This window comes from Chiroxiphia lanceolata, chromosome 21 (assembly GCF_009829145.1).
Source record: "Chiroxiphia lanceolata isolate bChiLan1 chromosome 21, bChiLan1.pri, whole genome shotgun sequence".
Classification (NCBI taxonomy): domain Eukaryota; kingdom Metazoa; phylum Chordata; class Aves; order Passeriformes; family Pipridae; genus Chiroxiphia; species Chiroxiphia lanceolata.
The window spans coordinates 369583-396749 of NC_045657.1; the positions used below are offsets into that span (position 1 = coordinate 369583).

At 52.6% G+C, this 27167-nt stretch overlaps 2 protein-coding genes across 2 annotated transcripts in view; one reads left to right on the top strand and one right to left on the bottom strand.

The window, feature by feature from the left end:
• LMX1B (LIM homeobox transcription factor 1 beta) overlaps positions 1–13985 on the bottom strand; it is an 86140-nt gene extending 72155 nt beyond the window's left edge. Inside the window, exons 1-2 of the mRNA XM_032708595.1 lie at positions 13633–13985; positions 13144–13330 (exon numbers count right to left, since the gene is read on the bottom strand). Coding sequence (XP_032564486.1) covers positions 13144–13330; positions 13633–13771 — 326 coding nt within the window. The 5' untranslated portion in view covers positions 13772–13985. The remainder of the gene's footprint in view (positions 1–13143; positions 13331–13632) is intronic.
• LOC116797270 (collagen alpha-1(I) chain-like) lies at positions 13981–17943 on the top strand. Its single transcript, XM_032708657.1, has 5 exons — positions 13981–14147; positions 14342–14905; positions 16102–16515; positions 17083–17771; positions 17911–17943. The coding sequence occupies exons 1-4, from the start codon at positions 13981–13983 to the stop codon at positions 17531–17533; spliced, it is 1596 nt and encodes a 531-aa protein (XP_032564548.1). The 3' UTR covers positions 17534–17771; positions 17911–17943.
• The last annotated feature ends 9224 nt before the right edge of the window (positions 17944–27167 follow it).

The following is a 27167-nucleotide window of genomic DNA, read 5'->3' on the forward strand; positions in this document are numbered from 1 at the left end:
GGAGAGGAGCTGCTCAGTTTTCTTCGCCCCAGACTGCCCCAGAAAATGCCTCTGGGAAGTAAGTGATCACTCACCACACAGCTTGGTCACCCAAAGGCCCCCAGTTCTTCTACCAGTTGTGCATGTAACTTTGCCATGTAAATTGCTACTGAGGAGACCGAGTAAAATTAACCAACTTCTAACTGCGAGAGTGCAGCCCAAGCCAGAAGCTTTGATTCTCAAAATATAGATTTTTAAAGCATCATATAATTGTCTCAATTAATAAACTACAAGCATATTCTCAGTAAATAACTAGTGCCATTTAGTGCCATGTAGTCCCACTAGAATAAGCTTTACACAAAGCACCTGAGTGTCCATGTTATTAAAAAAAATTTAGCTCCACAAATGCAAAATGTTCAAAGAAAAAATGAATTCCATTCATTTTACACATATTGTCCCTTATTTTATGCAAGTGCCTGTCAGACTGAGAACAAACCAGCACTTGGAGCTGAAATGCTCTGAGAAATTAAATGTGTAACTCTCTCCCATAACTCTGATGATCTTAAAGGAATAAATCCTCCAGACTTCTAGAAAATCACATTTTCATTTAAGGACTAACAACAAAATATCTGATAAGTGACTTAATACTTTGCTTGTTTAGTAAGAGTTTGCGTGAAAAATCATAAGAGAGAAGGATCGGAGTGGTTGACGGCAGAACAAAAGCAGCTGAAAAATGTGATTTAACATTGGTTAAATCAGTGGTAGTTGGTAATTTAGTGAAAAGACAATTGCTGGCTTACTGGGCTACTGATCACATGTCACTGGCATTCCACAAAACTTTTTCCAATGGAAATTCAACTCCAGAGAAGGCAACTTTTGAGAAGGCAATTTCAAAACAGGGCAACACACATATAATAATAAATTAATTACTCACTAATTTCTCTCAAAACAACAGTTTCTATATCATGCATATTTACAAAATCCTTTATTACATTTTCAAATATTTAATCATGTTTCATACCTGCCAGTTCTACGTTCATCTTTAGAGACTCCCATTACTACACTGAAAGCCTGTCAAAAATATTCGTATACAGGTTATTTGCTCAGCACCCAAATTCCTCTGACATTTTTTCTGAAATCAAAAGGAGATGCAGAACAAGTTCAGCCCCGCTCAGCCCCTGTCCTGGCCACCTCCATTCGAGGCTGTGGGAGCAGCGTGATCCACACAAACAAGAGTTTCAAAGCTTTCAAAGCAGCGATGAGGGAAGGACGAGGGGTGAGCTCAGTGCAGAAATTTATTTTTACTGATGGAACTTAAGCAAATCCAAGAAACAATTAGGAAGTGCTGTCAAGTAAAGCCTGAAATCTAAGCAAGTCGCCATTCAAAGCACAGTAGGCCCTTATAAACAGTTAATCCACGCAGCTGCAGTAGTTAAAGCAAACACACTGCCCTTCACTGCGCCATCAATTACACCTTCCCAGAAAAAATTACACAAACTTGGTAGGATTTTTCAGAGAGAAGATGGATTCTTTTGGAGACTTGAGGTCAGGGCTGGACTGTTTAAAGTATATTATTAACAAATAAACATTTATTGCAAAAAAACCCTATAGGCCTTTGGGGAGGAAAATTGTGTTATTTTTGGCATCAAATGACACAAGCCATTTATGACATGAATGGCTATCACCAACACCCTGATGAAATGGCAAATGTCTCCCACTTAACTTCCCCTGGCTTCCTGAATAAACTTTTTCAAACACTTTTTTCCTTCTGAAATGGCAATAAACTCCATGTAATTTTGGTTTTCTCTCTGTTCTAGCTGTTTCAAGATCCGTAGCTGGAAAGGGTTGAAGGTACTTCCAGATGGAAGCTGAAGACTCCCCAAAGACTGGTAAGGTGATGAAAATCACATTGTTGGGATCCAGGGCCACAGACTGCCCTTGTCTGTGTATATTCCTGTCTGATTGAAAATGTGCAGTTGGCTTTCAGATGGTAGGGTGAAAAATTTGAGGTTTAATTGTTCAATTAATTCAATTGAATGTTATAGCTCTTTTCACTGAATGTATCCACTACACGCTCAGACAAACCCCTGCCAAAATATGAGCTGATTTTTTAAGTAAGAAAAGAGCCACAAATGGGGCAGGCTTCAATTACTCAAGACAACTGTGTTCAAGGGACATGCATGAAACCAAGACAGCACACTTGCCTTGGGCCTGTTTTCCAGCCGTTCTGAAGGACACAGATCAGCAGAGTGAGCTCCACTGCTGCTGGTGCTCAGTCCCAGTGCCCTGGGCCAGCCATGGAGCACGATGGGACCATGGACCACCCGCTCCGGGCTCTGCCACAAGGGATGCTGCAGGTGCCAGTGCTGCTTTGCCCTGCAATCCCTGGGGATTCTCCCACATAAAATGAATGCAGGCACCATCATGGCTAACTTATTGCACACTCACAAAACCGTGCTGGGAACCGGACTCACCGCGGGCAGTGAGGCCGAGGCAGTGCAAGCGAAGGAGCTGGCGGGAGCTGTGCACCCCAGAGCAGCTCGAGACACCCCCACGGGAGCTCAGGGACCCCACAAAGGTCATGCAAGCCCCACAGCCTCTAGTGCAGGACACAAGGGACACAAGGGAAAGCTGCCCCTGAAATACAAACTCTGCTCCTCCACAGCAGCTCCAGCCAGGAGCAGCCAGGGCACAGTGGGAATCCCTGTCAGTGGGATCTGCCTGTTCTCCACTACCAAATAGCTGTCTGTTAACACTTTCTGCTCCCATCAGCTGAATCATTTGCTGCAGCTCCAAGCACCGAGCCCAGAAGTTTCAAACTAATAATGCCAAGCAGAGATAGCATTGCTGCAACATTTCACAGGCCATTTCTTCCTTCAAAGTGTTTTACTCCATTTGTACTTCTGCACCATTTCATAAATTGCTCTTAACAATAACCAGCCTCGCTGCCGGTGCCAACATTCACGTAGGGCCCAACCACACCTCACACATCAACTCCAGTGTGAGTGGGGCTGACCCCACAGGGTCACTCTCCACAGGGGAAACTTGTCACCAGGTGAAGCCCATGGTAAGACCCAACTACAAAGACAACCCATGATGTTAAACTGTGACTTTTACTTAGGATGGGTTTCACCTGTGAAGAGCCACATCCCCAAAAACTTCAGCGAGCAACTCCACCGAGCTCTCACGAGACGCTCGCTGTCAGGTAAACTGACCTTGCATGACACCACAAGCTGCTGCATGTCAGAGCAATTGGCTTCACTGGCACTACTGGGAGCAGGGATTTGCTGGCTCAGGCCCTCGCCAGGGCCTGTCGAGTGGCAGCATCAGCCCCTCTGTGCAGGGAATGTCCCCAGCCGGTGACGGGCTGCTGGAGATGGCACTGCCAGCCCCCCCAAGCACTCACACCTGCTGTGCACGCTGCTCGTTGAGGAGGCCTCCAAAGGTAGGACAGGTACTGACTCAAACTTGCATGTACACACAAATCTTCACGGAGCAGATACTTTGTAAACCAGGATTATTAACAGCAGGGGTGGAGGAGGATGGAGGATCAGCTCTTTCTCTCCCAGAAAGTCAGAAATGCCAATCTCTGGAACACCAGCAGACCGACCTGGACAGGTAACCTCTGCATGGTCCCACCCCACACAGGTAGGGAGCACCAGCTTGCTCCTCCAAGCCAGCAGCCACCCACCCACCACAGCCTATGGCTTTGGACCCCTGTGAGCCACCAGCCATGCCAGCACAGCTCCAGCATCCTGAACACGTCACTTGACTAGTGGGGAGGACGGATGGTGCCTGGCCAGTTCCAGCCTGTGTGGCCACGGTGAGGCCTGGGGAGCTGGGTCAACCCTTCCTCCCCATGCCCACCACCTTCCCACACCCCTCCCGCAGCACCCAGTACCTCTCCTGTGGCTCCTGACCATCCAAAGGTTGGGACTAGGCTCATGGACTGGCAGAGCCTGCTCCCGGACACAATCTGCCCCAGACCCAGGGCACAGCACCACTGAGGGGCACAGCCAAGGCACTGCTGCACTCTAAGATGGCTCAGAACAGAGCATCAACTACCAAGAAACATCTGCAGAAGATCCTGAATATTTATGACCAATGCTAGGGTTACCAGACTGTCACATACAGCCAGACCTCGTTGTACCAGGTATCCCCACGACCCAGGTAGCTTACCTCTTCTGCAGTCATTTCAACATTTTGTTTTGAGGTTTTTGTCTTGGTTTCATGATTTCCTACAGTGCTCTATTGTCATTGGCTAATAAACCTCTTACCATTTATCTCGCTTTACATGGGTTATCAAAGGAAACCTCAGCAAGTGCAACTACATCCCCCCAAAAACTAGATTAAAATTGTGACATGTAAGAGAAAATCCAAACAGAGAGAAGCTTATTCCATTGGGAAGGAAGGAACTGCACTATCAGAGGACAGAAAAATACAAGCTCTTGTCAAGATGGTTCTGTCAAAAGACAGGATCCCACAGGTTGGAAACAACTGTTCTGGGGGGTGGATGTTAATGAGAACTGTAACCTTTCTCACTAACGAGGTTTGGCAGGTATCATGCTGCAGCCCAAGGGTCTGGTTCCACGGAGCTGCTGAGGACCCCGGCCCCAGCTGCACAGGTGGCAGTGCCCAGTGCCCTGCCGAGCTCCACTGCTGGGGAGCAAGTGCTGTCCCCATCACACCATCACGCTGTCCCCACCCCACCGTCACGCTGTCCCCATCCCACCAGCACTGTCCCCATCACACCAGCACTGTCCCCATCACAAAGCACTGTCCCCACCACACTGTCACGCTGTCCCCATCACACCATCCCCATCCACAGGCTGTGACACACGTGCTCCCTCAGTAACACACAAGGAATGCACCAGTGCCATCCTGTAAGGAGCAATGGTGCTTCTTTCCATCACAGTAACCACCGGCTGTAACCAGAAATGTTTTAATACAATATTCATAATTTCTTCTGCAAATTCAAGCTTGCTTTCTCTCTATCATAATACCAATCTATGACAAAAGCAACAACTGCAAAAAAAAAAAAAAAAATTGATGCAGATTATTATTCTTTGTTTGGCCTTGTTTTGGTTTTGTAATCAGTGAATGGTAATTCAGGTTACACCAAGGAATGAGCATGTGACAGCAAACTTCCCAACAGCTACCAAGAGGATTTGGTCCTCAGCATGTGCACATAAATCCCATCAGCTCTTACTGGGAGAGTGCACATGCACTCTCATACATTATACATAAAACACCGATTGCAGTAAAATCAAGAGCCAACTTCCCTCCTTTGATGAGCGAGGATGGCTGTCACTGAAGCCAATAGAACTGCACGTTCACAAGTTCATGGCAATGTTTGCAGAAGAAAATTTTGTGCATATTAAAAAAAATATTATGTTTTGGAAGCAAAGCAAATGACCTCCACGATACAGGTTCTCTGTAAACCTATTTGCCTGTTACAGGAGAATCACAGCACAAACCTTTATCAAGTCCCCAAGAAATGTGCTATTCCTTGTTATGTTGATATAATGTTGGCATTTAACTGATCTGTGCCACAACAGTTCTGCTGTACCTGTGAGGAAGATCACCGTAAAATTTCAAACCCAAGAAAATAATGAGCTGAAATTAGTCATATTAACAATTCCTTTACTGTAATACAATCTCACAAAAGTCTACTTGTTCGGTTGCCCACAGGCAAATAGTTTTCGAAAGGTGAGTAAAACCCCCTGCTCTGTGGAGTGAGGTGATGAGCCGTGCACAGGTGGGCTGGGCCAGGCTTCTGCAGTCCCAGCTCTGGCACACACTCGGTGTAACACCCCATGGGCCTCTGTCAGTGCTGACCTCAACATTACACCCCTCGAGACAGCAGATAGTTAATGGTGACTACAAGTACTTCATTTTAAGGATTTTGCTTCAACGTAATCTGCATTAAAACTGCATAATATGCCACACATGGTGTTTCTACCTACAAGGTACATTCAGCATGCCATAAAGGGCCACGGCAGCACAACTATTCTGGGTACATGTCGGTCATATAAGAGGAGAAAACAGTTATCAGTATTTTGTTCAGTAACAACCAGAGCCTATTTTGCAAAATGGCTGCTTTGGGAGCAGCGTGTTGAGGCCGAGGGGCAGGAGCCTGCTCCATCCACCCCTGCTCCTGGCAGTGTCACTGGTGCCAGGGGCTGTCTGTGGGCTCGGGGCTGCAGCAGCCACGGCCACTGGACGCAGCTGTCACAGTGTGACCAGAGCAACTGTACGACAGCAAAGCAAGGGTAAGGCAGTATTTCATTGCAGTAGTAGCAGTCTAGCCAAAGCAAATCTAGGAACATAAAGTAAATGTAAGGTTAATATTTAAAAATAACTTAAAAAAAAGAAAAACTGCCTCAACTGTATATTGAATTTGAAGAGGCGTCTAAAACCAATGAATAGTTTGCCTGAACAAGGCACTGAAGATTCAGATCTATATTAACACGCGTGTTAGAAACACTAATATTACATTTCAAACCAAAACTCAGGCTCATTTTACCTTATGAGTATTGTGATTTTTTTTCTCTTTTATAGTCTCTACTCTCAAACTCAGAAGTCTAGCTTGACTTTCAACATTTATTTTAAATTAGATCTGAAGCTGTTCATATATTTTTTTTACTTAGCAACTAATAGAGAAAAGCGACATCTCCTCCCTAAATGCTACCAGCACTGTTAAAGCTTCCACTGTTGCAAAATGATCTTACCTCTCTGTTACATTTTATAAAATACTGTAACTCAGAAAAGACCTCTGCTTTTTAAATAAATTCTCCTACCTTTTTATCAAAAAGATCAGTTTTCATTCATAGCTTTGGCTACAGTATACCATAACTACACAGTCTGCAAGGTGGATATTTGATGAAAACTTCCTGCCCACTTCATTTAGTTATTCCAGATCACCTGGAGAAAGGAAATTTCTGTTCCTAATTGCACCCACTTAACTCCAAAGTAACTCCTTTAATTCCATCGTTTGGCTGCTGAAGACTCGGCTGTTGAGGCTCACAACACATTGTTACTTATAACTGTGTCCTTTGTTTCAAAACAAACGTGCAAGTTTTATGTTCTGCAACAAACAAGAAACTGTCATTTCATTATGAGTCAATCTTTGCCTTGTGAGTAAGGTAATCATCCCAAATCATGCCAAAACCCCTTCCTACCACACCAAACCATCCCAGAGCAGTACCTGGTTTGTTTACTTTTACTGGAGATTGCTCTCCAAGTCACTTTACAGTTTTATTTACTTGTTTGTTTCTTACTTCACTCGAGCAATAATATGACTTATTATGTGGGAAAAAAACTGTAGGCAAAGAGAAGCATTTTCCCCTGTTTTTTCTGCAAGTCTGTCACTCACCCTCGTACACCTCTACAGAGGACACAGCAATGGCCCTTTTCCATCTTGCTGCGGTTTAAAATTCACGGCCTTTCTCTGACTCTGCACTTTATGCAACTTGTGGCATGGTCCAAGCCAGCCCAAGCAGTAGAAAATCCCTTTCTAATTTTGTCATGAAATGTTGCTGTTATATTTATACTCCACACTCTCCCCAAACTGCCATGAGCACCAGGCAGCACAGGGAGCTCCACGCAGAGCACACAGACATGGACCCTCCTGCTCTGCCTGGCAATGACAACAAACATGAAGTATTTACTGACCCCTCTCTCCCTCCAAAAGCGCCCCACTGAACCACGCCAGCCGTCCCTGGGTGCTCGGGGTGCCTGTGCGTGTCCCTGCGTGGGCCCCAGCGGCCGCTGGCACAGGGACTGTCGAGTGTTCCATTACAGCCAGGAGGGCCCCGGCTGCTCCTCCTGCACCGAAACCTCCCAAACCTCCCACTGGCCTCCACACCGAGCACGAGGGAGTTCAGATCTCCTCTAATCACTCCCTGTATCTGCTGCACTCGCCATTCCAGGAGGAGGTATTAAATAAAATGAAATCAATTCCTGTTACCGCAAGAAGTAGTCGATTTAGGATAAATCCAAATTTTGTCCGGAACAAAAAATAAAAATCACAACTGTGTTAGGAAAAGCACACTCCTTTTTCTCCTGAATATTTCTGCCCAGATATCTGACTAAAGGACGCAGCCTCTCCCATTACTAAAGCTGCCCCCCCCACTTTCAGGTTCACCAGAGCGGTGAGCACTTTAGGACATACCAGGCTTTACAGGCTGCTCCACAACAGAGAGAAGCGAGAGGAATGTATATTTACCATTGAAATACACTACTAACATAATTAATCTAAGAAGAGACATTATAATCCAGCTGGTTTATCATGATATATTATTGACAGTTGGAAAGGTGACGTATGCCTTTGAACTTCAAAAGTTTAGGCCAAAAAATAACAGATCTGACTTCTAAACAGAATGCAAAATATTCCTGTTTATTATAATACTCAGTGAAGAAATTTTTGCAGGATATTTCATATCTATAGGTTATTTTTTTCTCAGGTTAGTAGTAAAGCATTATAAACTACACTCCTGTTAATTTAATTGCATATTGCCTACATTGCACAAAAATCCTCCCTTCGGTTTTCTGCCACGGATCAGTGCAAATCGCATCTTTTCATTGCAATTGTTTTGTTCAGCGTTACCGCGATTGCAGCAGAAAACCAAAATGTCTCCCCAAATTCTCAAAACACCCCCGTCCCAGGTCCCTGCCAGCACTCAGGCAGCCCAGCCCGAGCCGGCGGGTGGCCGGTGCCCGGCGCTGCCGAGGTGCCGCGGGGCCCGTGCCATCCCCACCCGCGGGGACGGAGCCGCCGACACGGGGGACCCGCGGGGGCTCAGCCCCAGCACGGCCACTCTGCTGACGTCACCGGCTGAAATAACAGCCCCATTTCCTCAACACTCCCGCTTCGGGGACTATTCCGAGGTGCCACGAAAGCCTGATCGTACAGAGGATTTTTGATGGGGCTGATGGTGCAGGACTGGTGGCATTTTCAGCAAAAATGCCAGAGTATTTCAGCGACTTTTAAAAGCATTTTTAGTGGAAGACGTAACTTTAATCATTACTCCATGTCCAGGGCCACTCCTGTCTCCAAGTTTCCCCCGGTTTCTGCGCTGTGTCCCAGTGACCCACGCGCAGGGATCAGTGCCCGTTCGGCACAAGGCGAGGGCAGCTGGAGGGACCCCCCGCTCCACGTTATTCTGCCGAGCTCACGGTGCTGCACAACTGCACCCGTGAGCAGAACAGCACGGCGGGTGCTCCTCGGTTAAAAATAAAACAGGAAAACTGAAAACGAATCAAATCCTGTCGTTAGCAGATTGCAATTGAATCCGGGTAGCAGAATGCAGCCGAATCCGGGAGCTCCGGTCCCTCCTGCACCGGGCTCCTGCCACATTCCACAGCCCGCGCTCTGCGAGAAAAATAACAGCCACGAAACCAAGAGACACTCACTGACGGGAAGCTTTTGTTGCATTTTGAATATAAAACACAACTCAACTGGGAAACATCAGCCTCAGAGTTATGCTCGTGTGAAAGCATTCCCAAAATCCGAAGAGGGAAGACTTCCCCACAGCACTGAGGCTTCGTGGGGTTTTCTTTCCTTCCTGCGGGGGACGTGCTGCTCTGTGCTGACTGCACAGCAAAAACAAGCCCAGCCACCGACAAGAAAGAACTCAAAGAAGAACAGTACAAAAACATACCAGAAATACATGGCGGATCTTTTGTAATAGCATCCAAACATGATGCTAAAACAATGCTTGACAATATTTAAAAGAACAAAAACCTGAATGTTATCTTTCCCACCCTAAGCAAAACTTAGAATGCATTAATGAAAACTTACGAAATAGCTACTCTGAGCATTTGCTATTCGGTCCCTTCAATAAAAACCTCTTCTACAGCCTCTATTTCCAAAGCTAGAATAGGAATACAGATATTTCTATAAATTATGTGCTCTGCTTACATATGAAATATGTAACCAGAAACAGTTATTTTTCATAACATATCCTTTTTCACTATCAGCCATAACTAGGACAAATTGTTATGTAAGACTGAGCAGTTGAAAGAAAAACAAACCAGAAAAGCACAATCACAAAAAAATGGAAATATACAAATGGGAAAAATTGTAGTATTTACAAATACTAATGTTTTTTAGAAGGAAGCACTGTTATGACTGGTACAATACATAAATTAATTTAAGCAAAGTGCCAAAATACAACTATACTGCAAGCCTTCTATTTTTGAAAAACAAGCATTCTGAAGGTTTCAGTTTATCCGAAAAAAAAATTCTTAAAAAAACCCACACCAGCATTAAGTGTAAGGTTCCAAATGTGCAGCAATTTGGTAAAGCTCTAATTAAAATCAAAGAGATTCTGATTGACTTGAGCTTGTGAGAGCCAGCCTCCCTGGTGCCATTGTACTGCTCTGGACTTTTTCCCTTAAAAACCTTGTCATCAAATGCACCTGACCCTCAAAATTCTAAATTTTAGCAAAATAAGTACTTAAATTTATTGAATTCCTTCTTTTAAAAGAGACCAAAATATGTACCCAGCTTGTCCCACTGGTCCCACTGACATACTAACGATATTTTTGTGATAAATGACATTTATCAGGTATCTCTGAATACTTCAAACTGGGCTTGGGCCACTAATCCACCTCCCCCAGCATTTATTCTAACATTCCAGAGTAGCCTCACACAGCCAACATTTTTATTTAAAAAAAAAAAAAAGGAAAAAAGAAAAACTGTTTTCACCCTTCCCCCTAATGTGAAATGCCCTCATCCAAGGATGGGCAGCAATCATTCCTGACCCAGGGAAAGGTGTAAGGTCTGATATCTGACCCATCAGAAGCTTGCTTTCATTAGAAAGATGAGACACCAGTTTCCCAAAGATATACACACAGTGCTTGATTATAGTCCTGGGAGTTCTGGAGAAATCTGACCTTTAAAATTGCATTATTACGTACAGAAAAATCTATTTAAAGCAAATTTCAGGAACTGAGATATTTAAGTAAACTTTATTCTCCCTTTTCTTTTTTCTTTTTTTTTTTTTTTTCCCCAGAGATCTGTAAATAAGACTCAGGATAACAAAAAGTATCTGATATTACTGATCCCTGTCTTCCTCCGTACCGATCCCATTCCATCTCACTACCCCAAGGCGTGATCACTGAGCACAGAGGCATTTCCCATCCCGGTGTTCCAGCACAGGACTGTGGCTGTGCCCCCTCGCTGGAGTCGCCCTGCACAGCTCGCTCACGGCTTCACCCCCCAGTCTGAGGGACAAAACCGACCCTCTGCACCGCACAGCCCGGAGCCACTCGCACGGATGGACAGCTATTTTTATCTTCTAGCTACCATAAACGAATATTTCTCCAAGTTTGAAAGGGTGCACAATCTGTGTCAGCATAGTTTCACAGGTTTGCTCTTTTGGGCTAATAAAATCCCAGAGAAAACAAATTCTGATTTACCGTGTCTCCCCTCCCCTTCCCTTCCCGTGAGCCGCTGCCGCTGTCAGTCCTCGGGGGCACACACAGCAGGGCACCATGTCATGTCACACTAGGTGCTGGGATTCAACAAAGGCCAACATGTTGATATCTTTTTATTGTTCAGCAGCCTGGTTAGTCCGTTTCCCCCCCTCTACAATTGGACACCTTTGATAATACGGGAAGTTCTGAAGCAGTAACATTTCTATTTTCAGTCAGGAAAGTATTTTTGTTTTTACAAAGCAATAGTTTCTGATCTTGCTTTTTAGGTTGCTAAGTACGACCCGACCCTTTATTTTACAGAAACTAATGATGGGACTTGGGAGGGTACATTTCTTTGCAAATAACGTAAATATTTACATTGCCAAATAACACTTTCTTAGGTAGCCTGAAGACTGTTCTAAATTCTTCCCTAATCAACAAAAATATCTAAGGTGTTACTACCCACAGAGGCAGAAGTTTCACTGATCTACAACTACAGCTACCACAGGGTGGTTTATTTTGTGTAGCAGTAAAAGGTAAATCCCATGGATGTGCTCCCTGCCCCGCGAGGGTGAGATGGCAGCGGCCCACGGGCAAGCTCTGGGTTATTCCCTCTGCAGTGCTCGGGCCATGGAGGAATCTCTGGGAGTTGGTGAGGGCTGTGGCACAAAATAACGTGTTTTGTTGTAATTCCTAAACAGGGGGACATTTATCTGGGCCATTTATACAAGAGTTATAACCCTCACAATATTTATACTCAGCATGTCATGTTAGCATTTACTACCCGTTTCCATGGAGATGGATTTTCATGCTGTAGCTATGAAATGCACATTGTTGCCACTAAGCCACTTCAGGCCTTTCTGGAAGCCTGCTGAATGCCTGACAAAAGTTGATGCAAACCAATAGTTGTTGTTCTTTGTTTGTTGCCAGACTTCTAGCAGAGCCATATTATGTCCTAGTGATTGAAGTGCCCATGTTCGCCCCCCTCTCGGCACAAAAAGGATCCTCAATTTCGGTGACAAGCATGAAGTGGGCTTCTGCTGGGGAGGGCGGCCCGGCGCTGGGCCGGGCTCTGTCCCCGCGCGGGGCCGCGGCGCGGCGGGGGCCGCTCCCGACAGCGCCTGACATTTGGGGATAAAGCCGGAATAACAGAGAGAGCGGGCAGCGCCGAGCTCAGCTCCGGGCTCTTCCCGCTGCTGCTCCGGTCTCTCGGCCGGGCCCCGCCGCGCTCCCCCCGCGCCCGGCGGCCGCTCCGCCGGGCCGGCCCGCGGCAGCGCACCGACGGCCCCGCCGAGCCCCCAGCCCCGCCGTCGGGCAGGGCCAGCGGGCGCTCCGCGGGCCGGGCGGTGCTGGGGCGGCGGCGGGCCGGGGCTCGCCTCGGGCAGGAGGGATCCGCGGGGCGGCTCCGGGCGCGGCGCTGCCTGCGCAGCCCGGGCCGGGCCGCCCCACCGCCGTCCCCTCCGACGGCGCCGCAGGGTCCCAGACCGCGGCGGGCCCGGGGGCAGCGCCCTTCCCGGGTCGGACGCCGCGGCTTGGCGTCTCCGGTCCCGTCCGTGCCCGCCACGCCGCCTGCGCCGGGGTCCCCGCTCGCCGGAGCCGCCACCCCATAGCCGTGGGCCCCGGCGCGGGGCCGCTCCGCTCCGCCGGGCTCGGCCCGATCGGGAACACGCTCGCAGCCCGCAGCGCACCCCGGGCCGGGCAGGGCCGCCCCGGCGGGACCCCCGTCACCCCCCGCGCCCTTACTGTTGGTAGTCCTGCTTGCAGTAGAGCTTGCGGTCCCGGAAGTAGCAGCTGGTGGTGAGCGCCTGCTGGCAAGCGGCGCACTGTAGGCACTCCTCGTGCCAGGAGGACTCGTTCACCCGCATCAGGAACCGGTCCGAGATGGGCCGCTGGCAGCCCTCGCAGACGGCCTGGTGCTGGCACTCCGACCCTGCAACGGCAGACGGCGGCGTCAGGCGCCGGCTCTGGCCCCGACACAGCCCGGCCCCGCTCCCCAGCCCCGGTCCCGGGCAGCCCAGCCCGCTCGGCCCAGCCGCGCGGCGAGACCGAGCTCGACGGCTGCCGCCGGCACCGCGTCCCGCACACGCGGCGAGACAGTCCCGCGCCCGGCGCCAGTCCGGGGCTGAGCGGCTACAGCCCGCATCAGCCCAGGCCCCTCGGACCGTAGCCCCGGGTACCGAGCGGAGCGCGGGGGCCGCTTTCGGCGTAGCCGAGAAGCGACCGGCAACTCACCCAGCAGCACTCCCAGCGTGGCCGGCCCCGAACGCAGGGGGTGGTCTTCCATTTTAATACCGTCCAGCATCTTGGCGCAGTCCGGCGGGCCCCGCGGGAAACACCTCTCCAAGGACTCGGGACCCGTCGCGATGTCCATGGGCGGCGGCGCGGCCCGGCGCTCTGGGCGGCGGGGCGAGGCGCTGCCGGGCGGCGGGGCCGGCTCAGCCCCGCGTCGGGCCGGGCGCGGGGACACTCTGCGGCCGGGAGGAGGGAGTCGCTTTTATTTTTATCTGGGAGACATGAGGAGCGTTTGCTGCCCAGGCTTCCAGAGACGGGGGGCAGAGGCAGGAGCCGGCGCCGCCGCCCATGGGGCCGCCCCGCTACACGGGCGCGCACATGCCGCGCACACGGCGCCGGGCAGCCGCGGTGTCACCTGCTCGCCGGCAGCGCCGGACCCACGCCCTGCGCGGCGCGGAGGGCCCTCCCGGGGCGGGCCGGGCCGGGCGGAGCGCGGGCGCGGTGGGCCGGGCGGGGCGCGGGGCTCCCGGCGCTCCCAGCCCCTGAGCCGTGCGGCGGCCCGAGGAGCCGCGCCGTTTAGAGCAGGGGCCGCCGCGGAGGAACACACCCCCCGGCGCCTCACCCCTCCTCAAACTTGCTGACATTTGAACTCCATTGGTGCGCGCCGTATCGCTGCGCCGCGGTGATCCGTCTCCTCGACGTCAAATAGTGCCCTGGCCCCGCCGGGCCCCCGCGGCCCCCGACGCGCGGCGGCGCCCGGGGCGCGGGGCGGCCGAGAGACGCGGGCAGTGCGGGCCCGGGGCGCGCCCCCGCGGGCCGGGGAGGGGGAGAACGATCTCGGCCGAGGGTGGCGGCGGAGCGGGGTCACGGCTGCTCCGCTCCCCGGTCCGAGTCCCGCGCCGCTCCTGACCCGACGGCTGCTCCTGGCTCCTGCCCTGTCCGGGGTAGGTAGCAGCGCGCGTCCAGCGCCGGGCCACGGGCAGGTGGCGGCGGGACCCTCCCTCGGGGCGCCCGGCCCGGCGGCGACGCGGGTCTGTCCCGGGGGGGACGGCGGCGCGACCGGCCCCGGCGGGGACGCGGAGCGGGGCGCGGGGGGTTGCACCTCTGAACGGCGGCTCCGAACCGTCGCGGCGGGGCTGCGGGCGGGAGAGCTCGAGCAGAGCAGCGGCCTGAGGGCTGCGGATGCTCCCTCGGCGGCGACCCCGCGCCCGCTCCTGTGGCAGCGCTGCCCGCTCGGGTTGGCCGCTAACGCGTTTGAACGCGCAGGGACTCGGTGCGGAGCGCAGCGCGAGTGTTCGCACACCCCGCGTGTGTGCGGGACAGCCCTGTCCGAACTCACCGTGCCGGGATTCCCTCCGAGGAAACAAAACCGACGGGAAAAGCGATCCCCACCAGCCTGCCCGTGCGCACGGAGTACCGGACCCCGCGCCACCGCCTCCCTTTCGATTTTGTTTTTTTGGGGGGAGTTGTGTTTTGGATTTTTGTTTTGGTTTTTTTGGTTTTTTTTTTTTTCTGTTTGTTTGTTTTGGTTTTTTTTTTCTATCCGATACCGTTAAAAATCTAAATCTGAGGAAATTAAAATCCAGAAAGGATTCGGTGAGGAGATTCTTAATGTGATCCGTGACATGCCATGACCTTGCCAAAGGAAGGAGTTTATTTTGTAATGCTCCCAAAATATTGATACTTAATAAGCAGGGCAAGTGTTAACTTGAGTTACTTAATGGTTCTCTTTTTTGGGTCTTAAGATAAAGCCTCTTTTTATGCCGTTTTCGTGCGCAAAAATCTCTGAAAGAAATTCGTGACTACGTTTTAGTTAAATATTTTGGAAAGGGTTTTCAGTAATAGAGCTTATTTGGTTTTTGTTCTGGAGAGTACAAATCTGAAAATCTTTGTCGCTAATGCTGAAAAAATAATATATGATTATTTAATTCTGAGATCAAGATAAAGGCTGCTAAAATTTCAAAGTTCAATCAGCGGCGAAAAAGCTGCTCGTTCACATTAATATTTTATGTTCCCTTCCTATTTTCTCTTAAGGATTCAAAGTTCTCCATCACAGAGGGCTTCCGTCAAATTATCTTCCACAGTTGCGAGGAAAATTAAAGCCCCCGTTTCCGCAGGAGTTTTCGTAAATTCTCGTTATAAAAAGAAGAACGAAAAGAAGAAAACCCAAAACCCAGCCAAAAGGCAGCTCTAAGTGGCGGGACTTGGAAGCGGAGCGGGAGTCCCTAGCCCCGCAGCCGCAGGAGTAATTCCGGCTTTGTTCCTGGGTTTTTACTCGCAAATATCACACCAAATTGCTTCTTGCTGTGTGTATGTACGAACACTGTGCCGAGTAAATGTTATCCCCGCTTTTGCCCTGAGAACAATTCGATGAGGTGTTATATCGGTTTATATGATGCTTTTAAAGAAAAACAAAATGCAATTAAAACACCCACGCGCAAAACCATCACAGAAATAAACCCAAACCAGACTAACGCAGCCCCACCTCCCCGCGGCTTCCTTCGAATTCTCCGTTTATTTGCAAGGCACATCTCCTTGTTTTGGGTTAATTTTGAGAGTCGAACAACGAACGCAGCCGATCCCGATCCTGCCCTTCCCAGACGAGGCAGGAGGAAGGAGCATCGGTTTAACGAACAGTGGCCGAACCCGCGGAGGAGCCGCCGCGCCGAACGCGCTGCACCAAATCTCCGCCGGCCTCCGGGACGAGCCGCCCGGTCCCCGCTCCTCGCCCGTCGGTCCCGCCCCGGTGCACACGCACGCGGGTAGCCGGCGCTGCGGGGAGCGCAGCGGGACCCCGGCGGTGTGCGGGACAGAACGGCGCGTGACCCGGGGGGGCCGCGGGCGTCTTGGCGCGAGGGCAGGGTGGCGCCGGGCGTTTTCCGCGTAAGCGTGCGGGCCCGGCGGGTACGCGTCCGTGCACTCTGGCTGCCCCACGCCCCGTTTCTGCCCAAGCGCATTCTCGGATGCCCGCACGCGGATTTTTCCCGGTACCAACCCGCGCCGCCCGCCCCCGCGGTCCGGTGCGCGCCGTGCGGTCCGGCCGTGCGGCGGGGCTGCCCCGCGAGGTGCGCGGCCGGACCCGCGGGTGCGGGGGTGCCCCCGGCGGGGCGGTGACGGCGCTGCCCGGCCCGGCCCGGCTGACCCCGCTCGGCGGGGCCGGTGCGCGGGGCTCGGGCGCAGCCTGCCCCCTGCCGGCGCGCGGCGGCACGGCCGGGGCTCGGCGGGCGCGGGGTCAGCCGGGGCGAGCGGCGGGGCCGGTGGGGAGCCGGGCAAGGGGGAGAGGGGCCGACCGGCCCGGGTGCTGCCCGGCGCGGAGACGGCGGCGCTTCCCGACCCTGGGCGGGGCGGACCGGCCCCAACTCTGCAGCACCTCGGCGGCGGGGCGAGGGGGGAGCCCCGGGGCAGCCGGAGACCACCGGCTCACTTTGTCCTGTTTTTCTCCACCCACAGCTGGACTCTGCACCTCGCTGCCCTGCGGAGCCCCGACCTTCCCCGCTCGCCAGCCGAACGCCGAAGCATCGGTGCAGGGAAAAACGCTCACGGCAGGAGCACTGAGGGAGCGCCGGGGCACGGGGCCGCTGGCACGGCAGACAGCTGCCGAGGTTCGGCACCGCCACAGAGGCCGGCGGGCGCCCCTCTGGCGGACTCGCTACCGGTTGCCCGCGGAGCTCCCCATGCTCCCCAGAACCGGGCGCTCCCCAGACCGGCTCTGCAGCCCGCAGCTCCGACGGAGCCTCCGGCGGCGGCACCCGCCGCCCGGTGCCTCCCTGTCGCCAGGCCCCTGCCCCCGGCCGCCGTCGTGCGGGGCAGTCCCACTACCTGGCCCCGCTGGCTCGGTAGCCCCGGTGGAGCGGTTCCGGCCCAGGAGGAGCCGCCGCCGGCCACGCATGGAGGCAACTGATCCAACCGACTCTCCCCGCCTCGGAAGGATGGATGTGAACGAGCTGCGAAGTGTAGTTACCAATAACAATAACAATAAATTATCGGGCTGTTGCTCAGTAGCGCAAACAAATGCTTCGTGAACCACGCGGAGCCTCTCCGTGCACCGCAGCCGCCCTACTGGGACCGGCCCGTCCACCGACCGGCTGGGCCCTAGCCCCGGGAAGGGACCCTGTTCGCCCGGCGGCCTCACGGAGCAGGTCACCGGGGCCGGCCAGAGCGGCTGATGGGGGAGGTGGAGCCGGCGGTATCCGGCAGAACGCGGTCGGAGGCCACGCCGCGTGAAAAGCGGCGAGCACCGAGCCGGTATTTTAATTAAGCAGGATCTCTTTGATACAGGCCGCCCGATACTATCTCTGCGCTCTGTTCCCGTCACGGCAGCATTTGGGTAGGAAAATTGCTGAGAGAGGCGGATGAGGCAGAGCGCCGGGGCCGCGCCGAGAAGCCGGAAAGCCCCGGGGAGCAGCGGGTGCCGCGCGGCGCTGGGAGTCCCAGCCCCGCCACGATGCGGTGCCGCCGTGCGCCTTTTCGGGGGGCCTGGAGGAACGGGAGCCAATTTACTATGATTAAAGGCACAGGCGAGGAGGCGCCACGCATTTGCATGCGCCTTCATCTTCCCTAAATAGATTTTTGAGGGCAGCGCGGCAGACAGGCTCGGGCTTCACATACCCTCCGCCGGCGGAGAGCCCGGCCGGGCAGCTTCAGGGCATGGAGATCTCGAGCTCCCTGCCCGCCCGAGGGAGCCGCAGAACCTGCGCCGGCACCAGGGCCCTGCGGGGTCGCGCTGCTCCGGCGCGGAGCCGTTCCGCCGCCCGGCCCCTGCTGCGGCTCCGCACTGTCCCCGCGGCTCCCAGGGACCCGCGCACGAAGCGCAGTGCCTGCGCCTGGGATGGAGGCTGCGCCTCGGCCTCACCAGGACCCCGGCTCTCGCTGCCCGCTCGCCCGGCTCTAGCAGGGCCCGTGTTACCGGCGCAGCCCTGTCCCTCACCCGCCTTGACCCGCACGGTCCAGCGGTCCGGACAGGCGGCAGAAGCCCCGTGACAGCAGTGGCGGACATGTGGCTCAGGCCCGGCTCTGTCCGAACAGAAGTGCTCTTGCTCCAGTCGCTCACCGTCCCGGGGCTCCCGGGGACAGGGACACGACGGGGCGAGCGGGCCGAGCCCTGTCTGGCAGCAGCGTGTCGCGCACATGTGCCCCCGCGGCGACCGATGCCAGGTGCGAGGCTGGGGGCAGAGTTTACCGCCAGCCTCTGACGGCTCCGCGGGTTTCCCAGCATGGGTGCTGGGGAGGGGTGGGAGGTGGTGTCTTTTCCCAGTTCAGGGCAAATACCTTCGTTTCACTGGGAAATTTAACCTCTCCTTGGAGCTGGATCCATTATACGGGTTTAATATCCGCTCTTTTACAGCTCAGTGTTGTAAAAGGCAGCAGCCAGGTCTGTGAACTCTGACATGTGCACCAGCGGGGGGATGCGGGGGGGACAGGACCTGCCGGCGCGGGGCACGCCTGCGAGCGCAGCCTTTCATCTGCGGTGCCTCTGCACCAGCCCCGCCGGCCGGAGCGGGACGGGGGCGGCTGCGGCCCCCAGCCGTGAGGCCCGCAAGAGCCCTCGGGGCCCCCGCCGAGGTCGCGGGGTTCGGCAGCCCCCGAGGCGCCCCCGGAGGTCTGGCAGGGCCCCACCGCTCCCGGGGAGCGGACTGGGCCGGCGCGGCAGAGGCCGTGTCCGCGTCGGTGGCCTCCCCCGCGCCACCACACGGCAGGTGCCCAAGCAGCGCGGGCAGAGGCCGGGAGCCCGAGTGAGCGGGTCCGGGCGCTGCCTGTCCCGGGGCTGTCGCTGCCGGCGGGACGCGCTCCCGCAGAGACCAGCTCGGCAGAGCCGCGATTCCCGCGCTGGTGTGAGCGGTGCGGTGCGACGGAGGGACGGGAAAGGACGCGGCCACCCCGACTTTCCGCTTTTTCTCTCGAGAATTGTCAGGTGCGTGGAGCAACCCGGGAGGGGGTACTGGGCCAGGGCTGCCCGCGGGAAACGGCGAGCGCACAGCGCCGGGCGGGCGGCGCCGCGAAACGGGCGGGAACCCGCTCCGCCGGGGCGGCGGCCGCGCCATCCCGGCACCCGCGGGACCCGCCGCTCCCCGAGCAGCATCTCCCGCTCCCGGGGAGGGCGGGCTGCCCGTGCCAAGTTGCACCGGAGGCCGTCGGGCCGGGGCGGCGGCAGGAGCGCCCGGCTGGCGAGGGCGGCGGGTCCTCTAGCCGGGTGGAAGCGGGTTCCCGTCAGAGGGGCCAGCTCCTCGGAGGCGGAGGGAGCTGGCCGCTCCTCTGCTTTTCCGAGGCGCTGCGGAATCATTTTCTTAGGTTTGATCGAGGTACTTAAATACAACTCGATTTTGTGGGGGAAAAAAATTAAAACGAGAAATCGTTTCCTCCTGGTGCTGGGAGGCCTCTCCGTTATGACTAACGTGCCGAGGGGACCGCGGGCCGCGGCCGCCCTGACCCTTTCTCCACCCCACCGGGGCCTCCCAGAGCCCCGCGTGGGTCCGGTGTGGCGCGTGGGCCAGGCAGGACCCTGCAGACACCGCTTCGCCGTCGCGCCCTCCGCTCGCCCACGCAGGGCCGGCTTCTTGGAGAGAGACATGAAAAACAACGTGTTTGGGAGGAAGAGAAGAGAGGAGAGGGCGCTGCCTGCAGACGGCGTCGCTCTTACGTAAAGATACGAACAGCAGGAGCTGCAGTTGGGGGTGACGGCGTTGCAGTGGCTGCTGGGGCTCTCCGAAGCTGCCTTTGTCAGTACAGGACGATCACGTAAAATGGGAAATATCAGAAGCCGCGCGAATATGCAGCGCTGCCCCGAGCGGAGCGCTCCGCTCTGGTTTGTATTAGCGATTATTGCGCTGTCATTGAGGAATGCAGGGGTGGAAGGATTTGCTTTGGAACTCCAAGTACACGCGGTACAAGAGAGAAGCGGAACGCTGCAGCTTGCGTGCCGCGCGGAAAGCGGGATAACGCTGAACAACCTCCAAGAGAGGCTGAGGGGGAGCCGGGGGAGGCCGCCCCACTTCTCCCACCCCACTCTACCAGTCGACTCGTCCCGAGGGCTGCTCCTGCCTCGCTCCCTCAGACCCTCCTGCTCCCCAGTACCACGCGCCTGGTAGCCTGTCATGCCGAGCGGTGTGTGATGCAATTCCCAGCATGGGATTCCTCACCTGCTGCCAGCTGATCGCTCGAGAGATGCACGCTAGGCTGCAGGCTCTCCTGGCAGCGTTTCCTTGTCCACTCGCCTTTTCTTGCATGTCTGCCTTATCTGACATGTTGGGTGCTGGCAAGGCGAAACCTGAAGCAGCCCTTGGAAGGGTCCGGGAAGGGAGGGCTCCCATCGCCCCGCACCCGCTGCCCCCGCTGCTGCCTGCACTCCTGCCCCGTTCCGGGACACCGGCGGGCCTGGAGAAACATGGTTATTTTTTCTCTCCTACTATCAATAAGCCCAAATTATTGCTTACTATTTCTATTTATCTCGAAACGTAAATTTCAGCTGTGGCATTGGATTGACGAGGAATCCCTTCCCAAGGTGTTTTCCTAAAATAACCCCTCCGATTCCGCAGATCAGAGGTTATCACGGACAATAAACACTTTCACCCTCAGCCTCAGTTAGTCAAGGATAGATGAGCCCATGTTGCCCCCCTCCCCGCACCGCAGACTCGATCCTCTCAAAGCGAGGAACCTGCATGGTTTTCGCTGGAGTCGCGGTGCCCGATTATGCCTCAGCTGAGGGGTTTTGGTGTCTCGTAGTTCCGCGTGTGAAAAACGGGGGGAAAGAGTCAGAGGGCGACAGAGCTGGGTCACCCCTCCCCTCCCCCCCAGCCTCGCCTTTGCTCTTCCTGTAGAGATTCCCTGGGTATTTCTGAAGTTCAGTATTTGCATAACACACAGGGAAAGGTGTTCCCCAGAAACAGCCAGGTTATCCGACACACGCGTACCGAAACGGTCACATCTACCACTGATTGGAGCACCACTCCGACCTGGGCTAAAAGGGACTATAGAGAGAGAAAAACAGTGGATGGAGAACTTCAAAGTGTGGATTTCGATGTGACCCCTGCAGATGTGAACGCATTCGTTTGCAGTCTCGGTCAACTGCAAGCTCGGGGTCAACATACCAACCCCCCCCCCCGGCTCCGGAGATGATCTTATGCTTTAGAAGCAGCGAGTTCCACAGCACAAACTCCGATTTGTTCAGTCGCTTGCCCACATACAACGAGTTCCGCGTGTGCACAACCCTCATCGTTGCTTAAGCCCGCTTTAGAAAACAAAACAAAAACAACTCCCAACTCCAAATAGCCCGTCATATAAACTGATCGATAAATGCATTTACACTCCTGATTCTGGCTGCAGCAGTGCGACTGAGGCAGCGGGGCACCACAGCAGAGCAGACTCTCTGCGCCACGGCCGTGGGCGAGCCCCTCACCGCACCTCTGCACCGCTCTGCCCGGCTCAAAAAGGGAATTAAGAGATGGAAAGGCAGGAGAGAGCCGGCCTGCCCCGCTCCCGGTGCGGGCTCCATGCCTTCCCCCAGAGGAGGCTCCCGCGCCGCGGAGCCCCGGCCGGCGGTGCAAAACCCCGGGGCAGCACTGGTCTCTCCCCGGCGGCGGAGCCACGATTTGCTGAGACAGACACTGAGCTCAGATTCTTAAATATCAACAGCACACAAGCGCCTGGGTCTTAATTTTTACTAGTGTCAAGGAATAACCCATTGCTCATAAACGTAGGGGAAGACCGAGACGGTTTTTTATACGACAGGTTATAAGATTACTCTGGAGGCCAATGCAGCCTGTAAAAGGGGCTCTCACGTCATGTTTTCGTTAGCTGTGAAAGCTGGTGAAGGATGAGGGGTCACACACTCAGGTTCCCTCTCTCGCACGGAGGAATCTCCTCGCAGAGTGCACCGAGGGCAGGGTTCCTCCCTGAGCTGCTTCCCAGCCATCAGCACACACCGACAGCCCGCAGTGCCTTCAGAATTTCGTTTCTGACACTTTTTATGCTAGAGAATATTTTCCCTGCCTTTGTGAAGTCAAGGATGCTAAGAAAAAGTGTGGTTAATTAGTAAAATTTTGTATTAAAATAAGTTATTAATAAGATACATTAATGTAAGTTATTGGGAAGACATTAAAATGCTGCTGTTGAATGTGAAAAGACAGTTGTGAAGCCTGTTAGACTTTGAATTTCGAGCTCAATTCCACAAAGAAGACGGAGAAACGCTGCACGTTATCATTTTGTTGTGAAGTCTTAGAACATTGTTGCTGCCAGAGCAGGGGGTATAGAAGGCAAAACACAGTAAAGATGAAGAAGAATTTTCAGGGTAACATTTTGATTCCTTGTGGCAGGTGAAAGACATACAGAGTGGTTGGTATTGGTGGCTAAACGAAGTTTTCAGTGCTCTGAGATACACAGAAAGAATGTGTGCTTCTAAAATACTATTACCTTGGAAAAAATATAATTTTAATTTCAATTACAGTTGTTCTATGAGAGACAGATGTGAACTGCTAAAATGTTTATAACGTGCCTAACAGTAAAAAAGCAAATATTAATGAAATATGTTTCACTGATGGGATTTGATTGGAATGCTGTATTAATTACAGGACTTTCACCTCTGAAACTGCTGTTCTAATCCTGACAGTGTCCAGGGAAAACAATTTAAACCTTGTTTATACAATCTAAAATGATATAGAATCATGTAGGAATCTTAAAAAAAAAAAAAAATGCATTTCAGCCTTGGTTTCACTGCAGTGAAATTCTTAAAAGAAGCATCTGCCGACACATATATTCTGGTCACCATCCTACAACACAACCTAGAATATTTCAGACACTACTACATGCAAATCATATCTGTTGGATCCATAATTTGGAATGAAAAGCAAGATGTTACCCAAATTTCTCTTGCATGACACACCAAGACCCACAAATCTCCAGCAGGTGGAGGCAGGAATACTGCCTGTTGTTAGTGAAATAATAGGAATAAAATAATCAACAAAGGGAAGCTGGTTCCAGTAGCACTAAGCCAAGGTGCTCAGAGTGCATCACTTAGCTCTAGAGAGCTCATAAGCACAGTTTAAAAGCATAGGATATGAAAGTATCCTTTATTTTCATTCCTAGTTACTAAAGCAGAGGATTCTTTCTGGTCATATTTATAAGTTTTTCTTCTCAGGCAGAAAAAGAAAGGACTTTCTTAACATAAAGCTTTGCTCAACATGTGCGTTTTTGCAGGGAAAAGCCACAATTCTCTCCACTGAGCATCCCCTGTGTATTCTGCACAGACTGAGAGGAAATGGGACCACGGAGCCAGAACCAACATTCACACCTGCATTCCCGGGGCAGGGATTCCGTCCCTGCTTGGGCAGGGATTCCGACCCCTGCCAGCCTCAGGCACCTCACATCCCAGCGGACCCACAAGCAGGGAGATGCCAGGGTCTTCTCCTTTCTGTGCCTGTGAGAGCACACAGTGCTCTGCCAGGCTTGGAGGGCACCTGCAGACCGTGGGGAAGGGAGCTGAGCTCTGCCGAGGGAAGAGCATTCAAACCCTTTCCATAGGTGAGGGATGGAAACAGAGGGGGAATAAGCCATTTATTTAGAGCCCAGAGACCTTCAGCACAAAGAACCTCTTTGGCCCTTGGCCCTTAAGCTTCCACCAAACGTGAGGCACCCTGTGCCCAGAGTGGAGCAGAAGGCACTGCTGACTGGCATTGCTGTCCAGCAGTGCTGCCGGGCAGGGATGACAAGAAGCACAGGCAGCCCAAGCCCTGCAGCCACCCCCTCCTCAAGGCCTCAGCCCCCTCCCTGCTTGTCTTGGGGCTGCATCTCTGTCACCAAGACCCTCAAAGGTCACATCCAGGGAGCCAATGGTCCATCAACTGCCTGAGGAGGAATCCCGTGTGGGATCCCAAGGGGTCTGCATCACCTGTGGGCTGATTTAGGTAAATGAAGGCAATCAGTTTGCAAAGAACAAGGTTGTTTTTTTCTCTGGAGCAGAAACACCAACATTTGAAGCACCATCATGTTGTAAGCAATTTAGTCCCCGTGTCAAAATGGGAGTGGAAATAAACAAATCTGCACTAGGATAATATTTTGAACAATAAATCCCATTTTAGTCTATTCTGCATGTTCTGTGGCCGGGTATTTTATGTGATTTGGATACAACTCCACTGGCACATTAAAGTTTATTTGCCTTGAAAACAATGGCTGCATCACTGCTGATAGAAGACTTGGTGTTACGCTGTCCATGCATATTTTATTTGATCTCTGTCTTAAATAGAACTCAGACCTTTGGGCTCCACACAGAGTTGGACTTTAGCCTTTTCCTGTAATTATTTGGTGTCTTGTTAACATTTTATGAGCACATCTGCTTAAATAAACTTATTTGATGTGCATTTGTTTTGGCTGTAGCATGCTGCATGGGATGGATGTGCTTTTCTCTTTGTCTTTCGAAGGAAATCAAAATAAAGCTGAACAATGGAACTGCAAGGGGAATAAATTTAAATATGGTGTTCATTTCATTTAACAACAGTATGATACTGTTGAAATCAAATAGATCTGACAAGGTTTTTTACTAGGATTTAATATTTATACACTAAGAGTAGAACATTTGGATACTTACAACAGTAAAGCATTGATTTGTTTGCCAGTTGCATTGACTGATTGACATTGGAGCACCACAGGCACAATGTGTTGGTAGTAATGGACTGTAAAAAAGGCTGGAGTTTTAGAGGTTTTTAAAAACCACCCTTCTACTCTTTTTATTCACCTTCTGAATACTTTTAGAGAAATAGAGTATCTTCAGAATTTTTCCCTGTTTGCATGAAAAGATCTCACTCATTTGTTGCTGTTTCTGCAACGGTGGCAGCACATGGAGAAGAGGCATGGGGAGGCTGAGGCACAGCCAGCCCTTCCCAGCCACCTGCCCAGGGGTCTGTGGAAGGAGAGCACATGTCCATCCTCCTCCTCCCCCAGAGCACCTGCAGCTGAGGAGCCACACACCCCTCCGAATACTGCCTCAAGAATTCACTAAGCTGAGCAGATTGTGCGCTCTCTGTACCTCTTAAAAACATCTGATTCATTTCCTTTGGATCTGTCAGTACCTTTGGTCATGTACTAAAAGTGTTGTGTGAGAATTCAGAGCTGCCTGCCAACCCCTGCCTCGAGTGTCCCACCTCTGGAGCAAAGCTGGCCTTGTCACATCCAACGCAGCCCCAGGAAGGGAGAAGGACAGGTAATAGCAGAGGAAGCTTGGAATAATGTTAAGCGATTTGTCTTTCTCAATTTTTCCCATACAAAGTATTCCTGGTAAGGATTTAGACCTCAGATGATGAAAATAAAACAAATGCAGAAACCAAAAAGAACTGGACTAAATGATGTCCTGTCTTTCTCTATCACCTTCCACCACAAGATGTTCAAGAGAACCTGGAGCACACAGAGATGTGTTTGCTGCCTGCTAGAATGCAGCAACTTCCAAATAAACAGCATCTTCACAGAACAAAATTCAGCATGAGTTAAACCCAATTTAAGACATTAAACAAAGAAATAGTCTCAGTTTCTCAGAGTTGCAGGGAGGTTTGATACGGTCTCCTTCATCCTTTTTTGTTTCAGCTCCAGTAACAGTCCCTTACTCAACCTGCTTGAGCTGCTCAAGGCAAGCAGGTTCTGATGGTCCCTTCCCTGCCCTGGCCAGCCATCCCCTGCTCCCAGGGCCAAGAGAAGTTCCCTTGGCACAAGGTCACCAGGGTGGGGGGGACATATACTCCCATTGGTTTTGCTGAGCTGTGACTTGGACATTCACCTGCCCCAGTCCTGAGCTCTGGGGTCGGCCAAGGCAGAGCAGCCAGTGCAAGGCAGGACAGCCCTGGGTGGGCAGACGGCTCTGCCCCCTCAGCGAGGCACAGCCCAAGCTGCACAGCTCTGCAGAACCATCAGGTCAGTCAGTAACCATCCTGCACCAAAACCAAAGGCTTTTGTGAGCGCTTGACCTGAGTTTTTTTCCATTTCTCCTGTAAGTAAAGATTTTTTCCCCAAAATGTGGAATTAGCTTGCTTACAGCAAATCAGCACATATTCTAGAATGTCCCTGGGGCAAAATGTTACTGTTCCAACACCTTTCTTAATGAAGCAGGCTGCTGGTCATTGTGGATGTGGCCTTTTGTTTTGGTGCAACAGGTACTGATGTACAGGTTACTCAGTGTGCCGAAAGAAAATTTCCTCTGTTTTTCTAGCAATTATAATACGATCTCCTCACAGACTGTCACTGTTAGATTGTAGCAGAACGAAGCAAAAGAGTCATACTTTTCTTGCTTTAATCCCTGCATTGTCTATATCACCCCTTGCACAGCAGTGTCAGGGGCTCCTCCTGGGTTCCCTTACGATATGGTCGATACACTAAAACAACAGCACTGTCAAGAAGGCACAGTCAAATAAAATCACGACCACCAGGTTGGAAAAGACCGTCAGACATCAGAAAATGTGACAAAAATTATGGATGACTCTTGAGCATGAATTTGCATGTGAGCATCTTCACTGATGCAAGTAGGACCAAGAGTTCTCAGTCTCTGGTGTGCACAGCCCAAG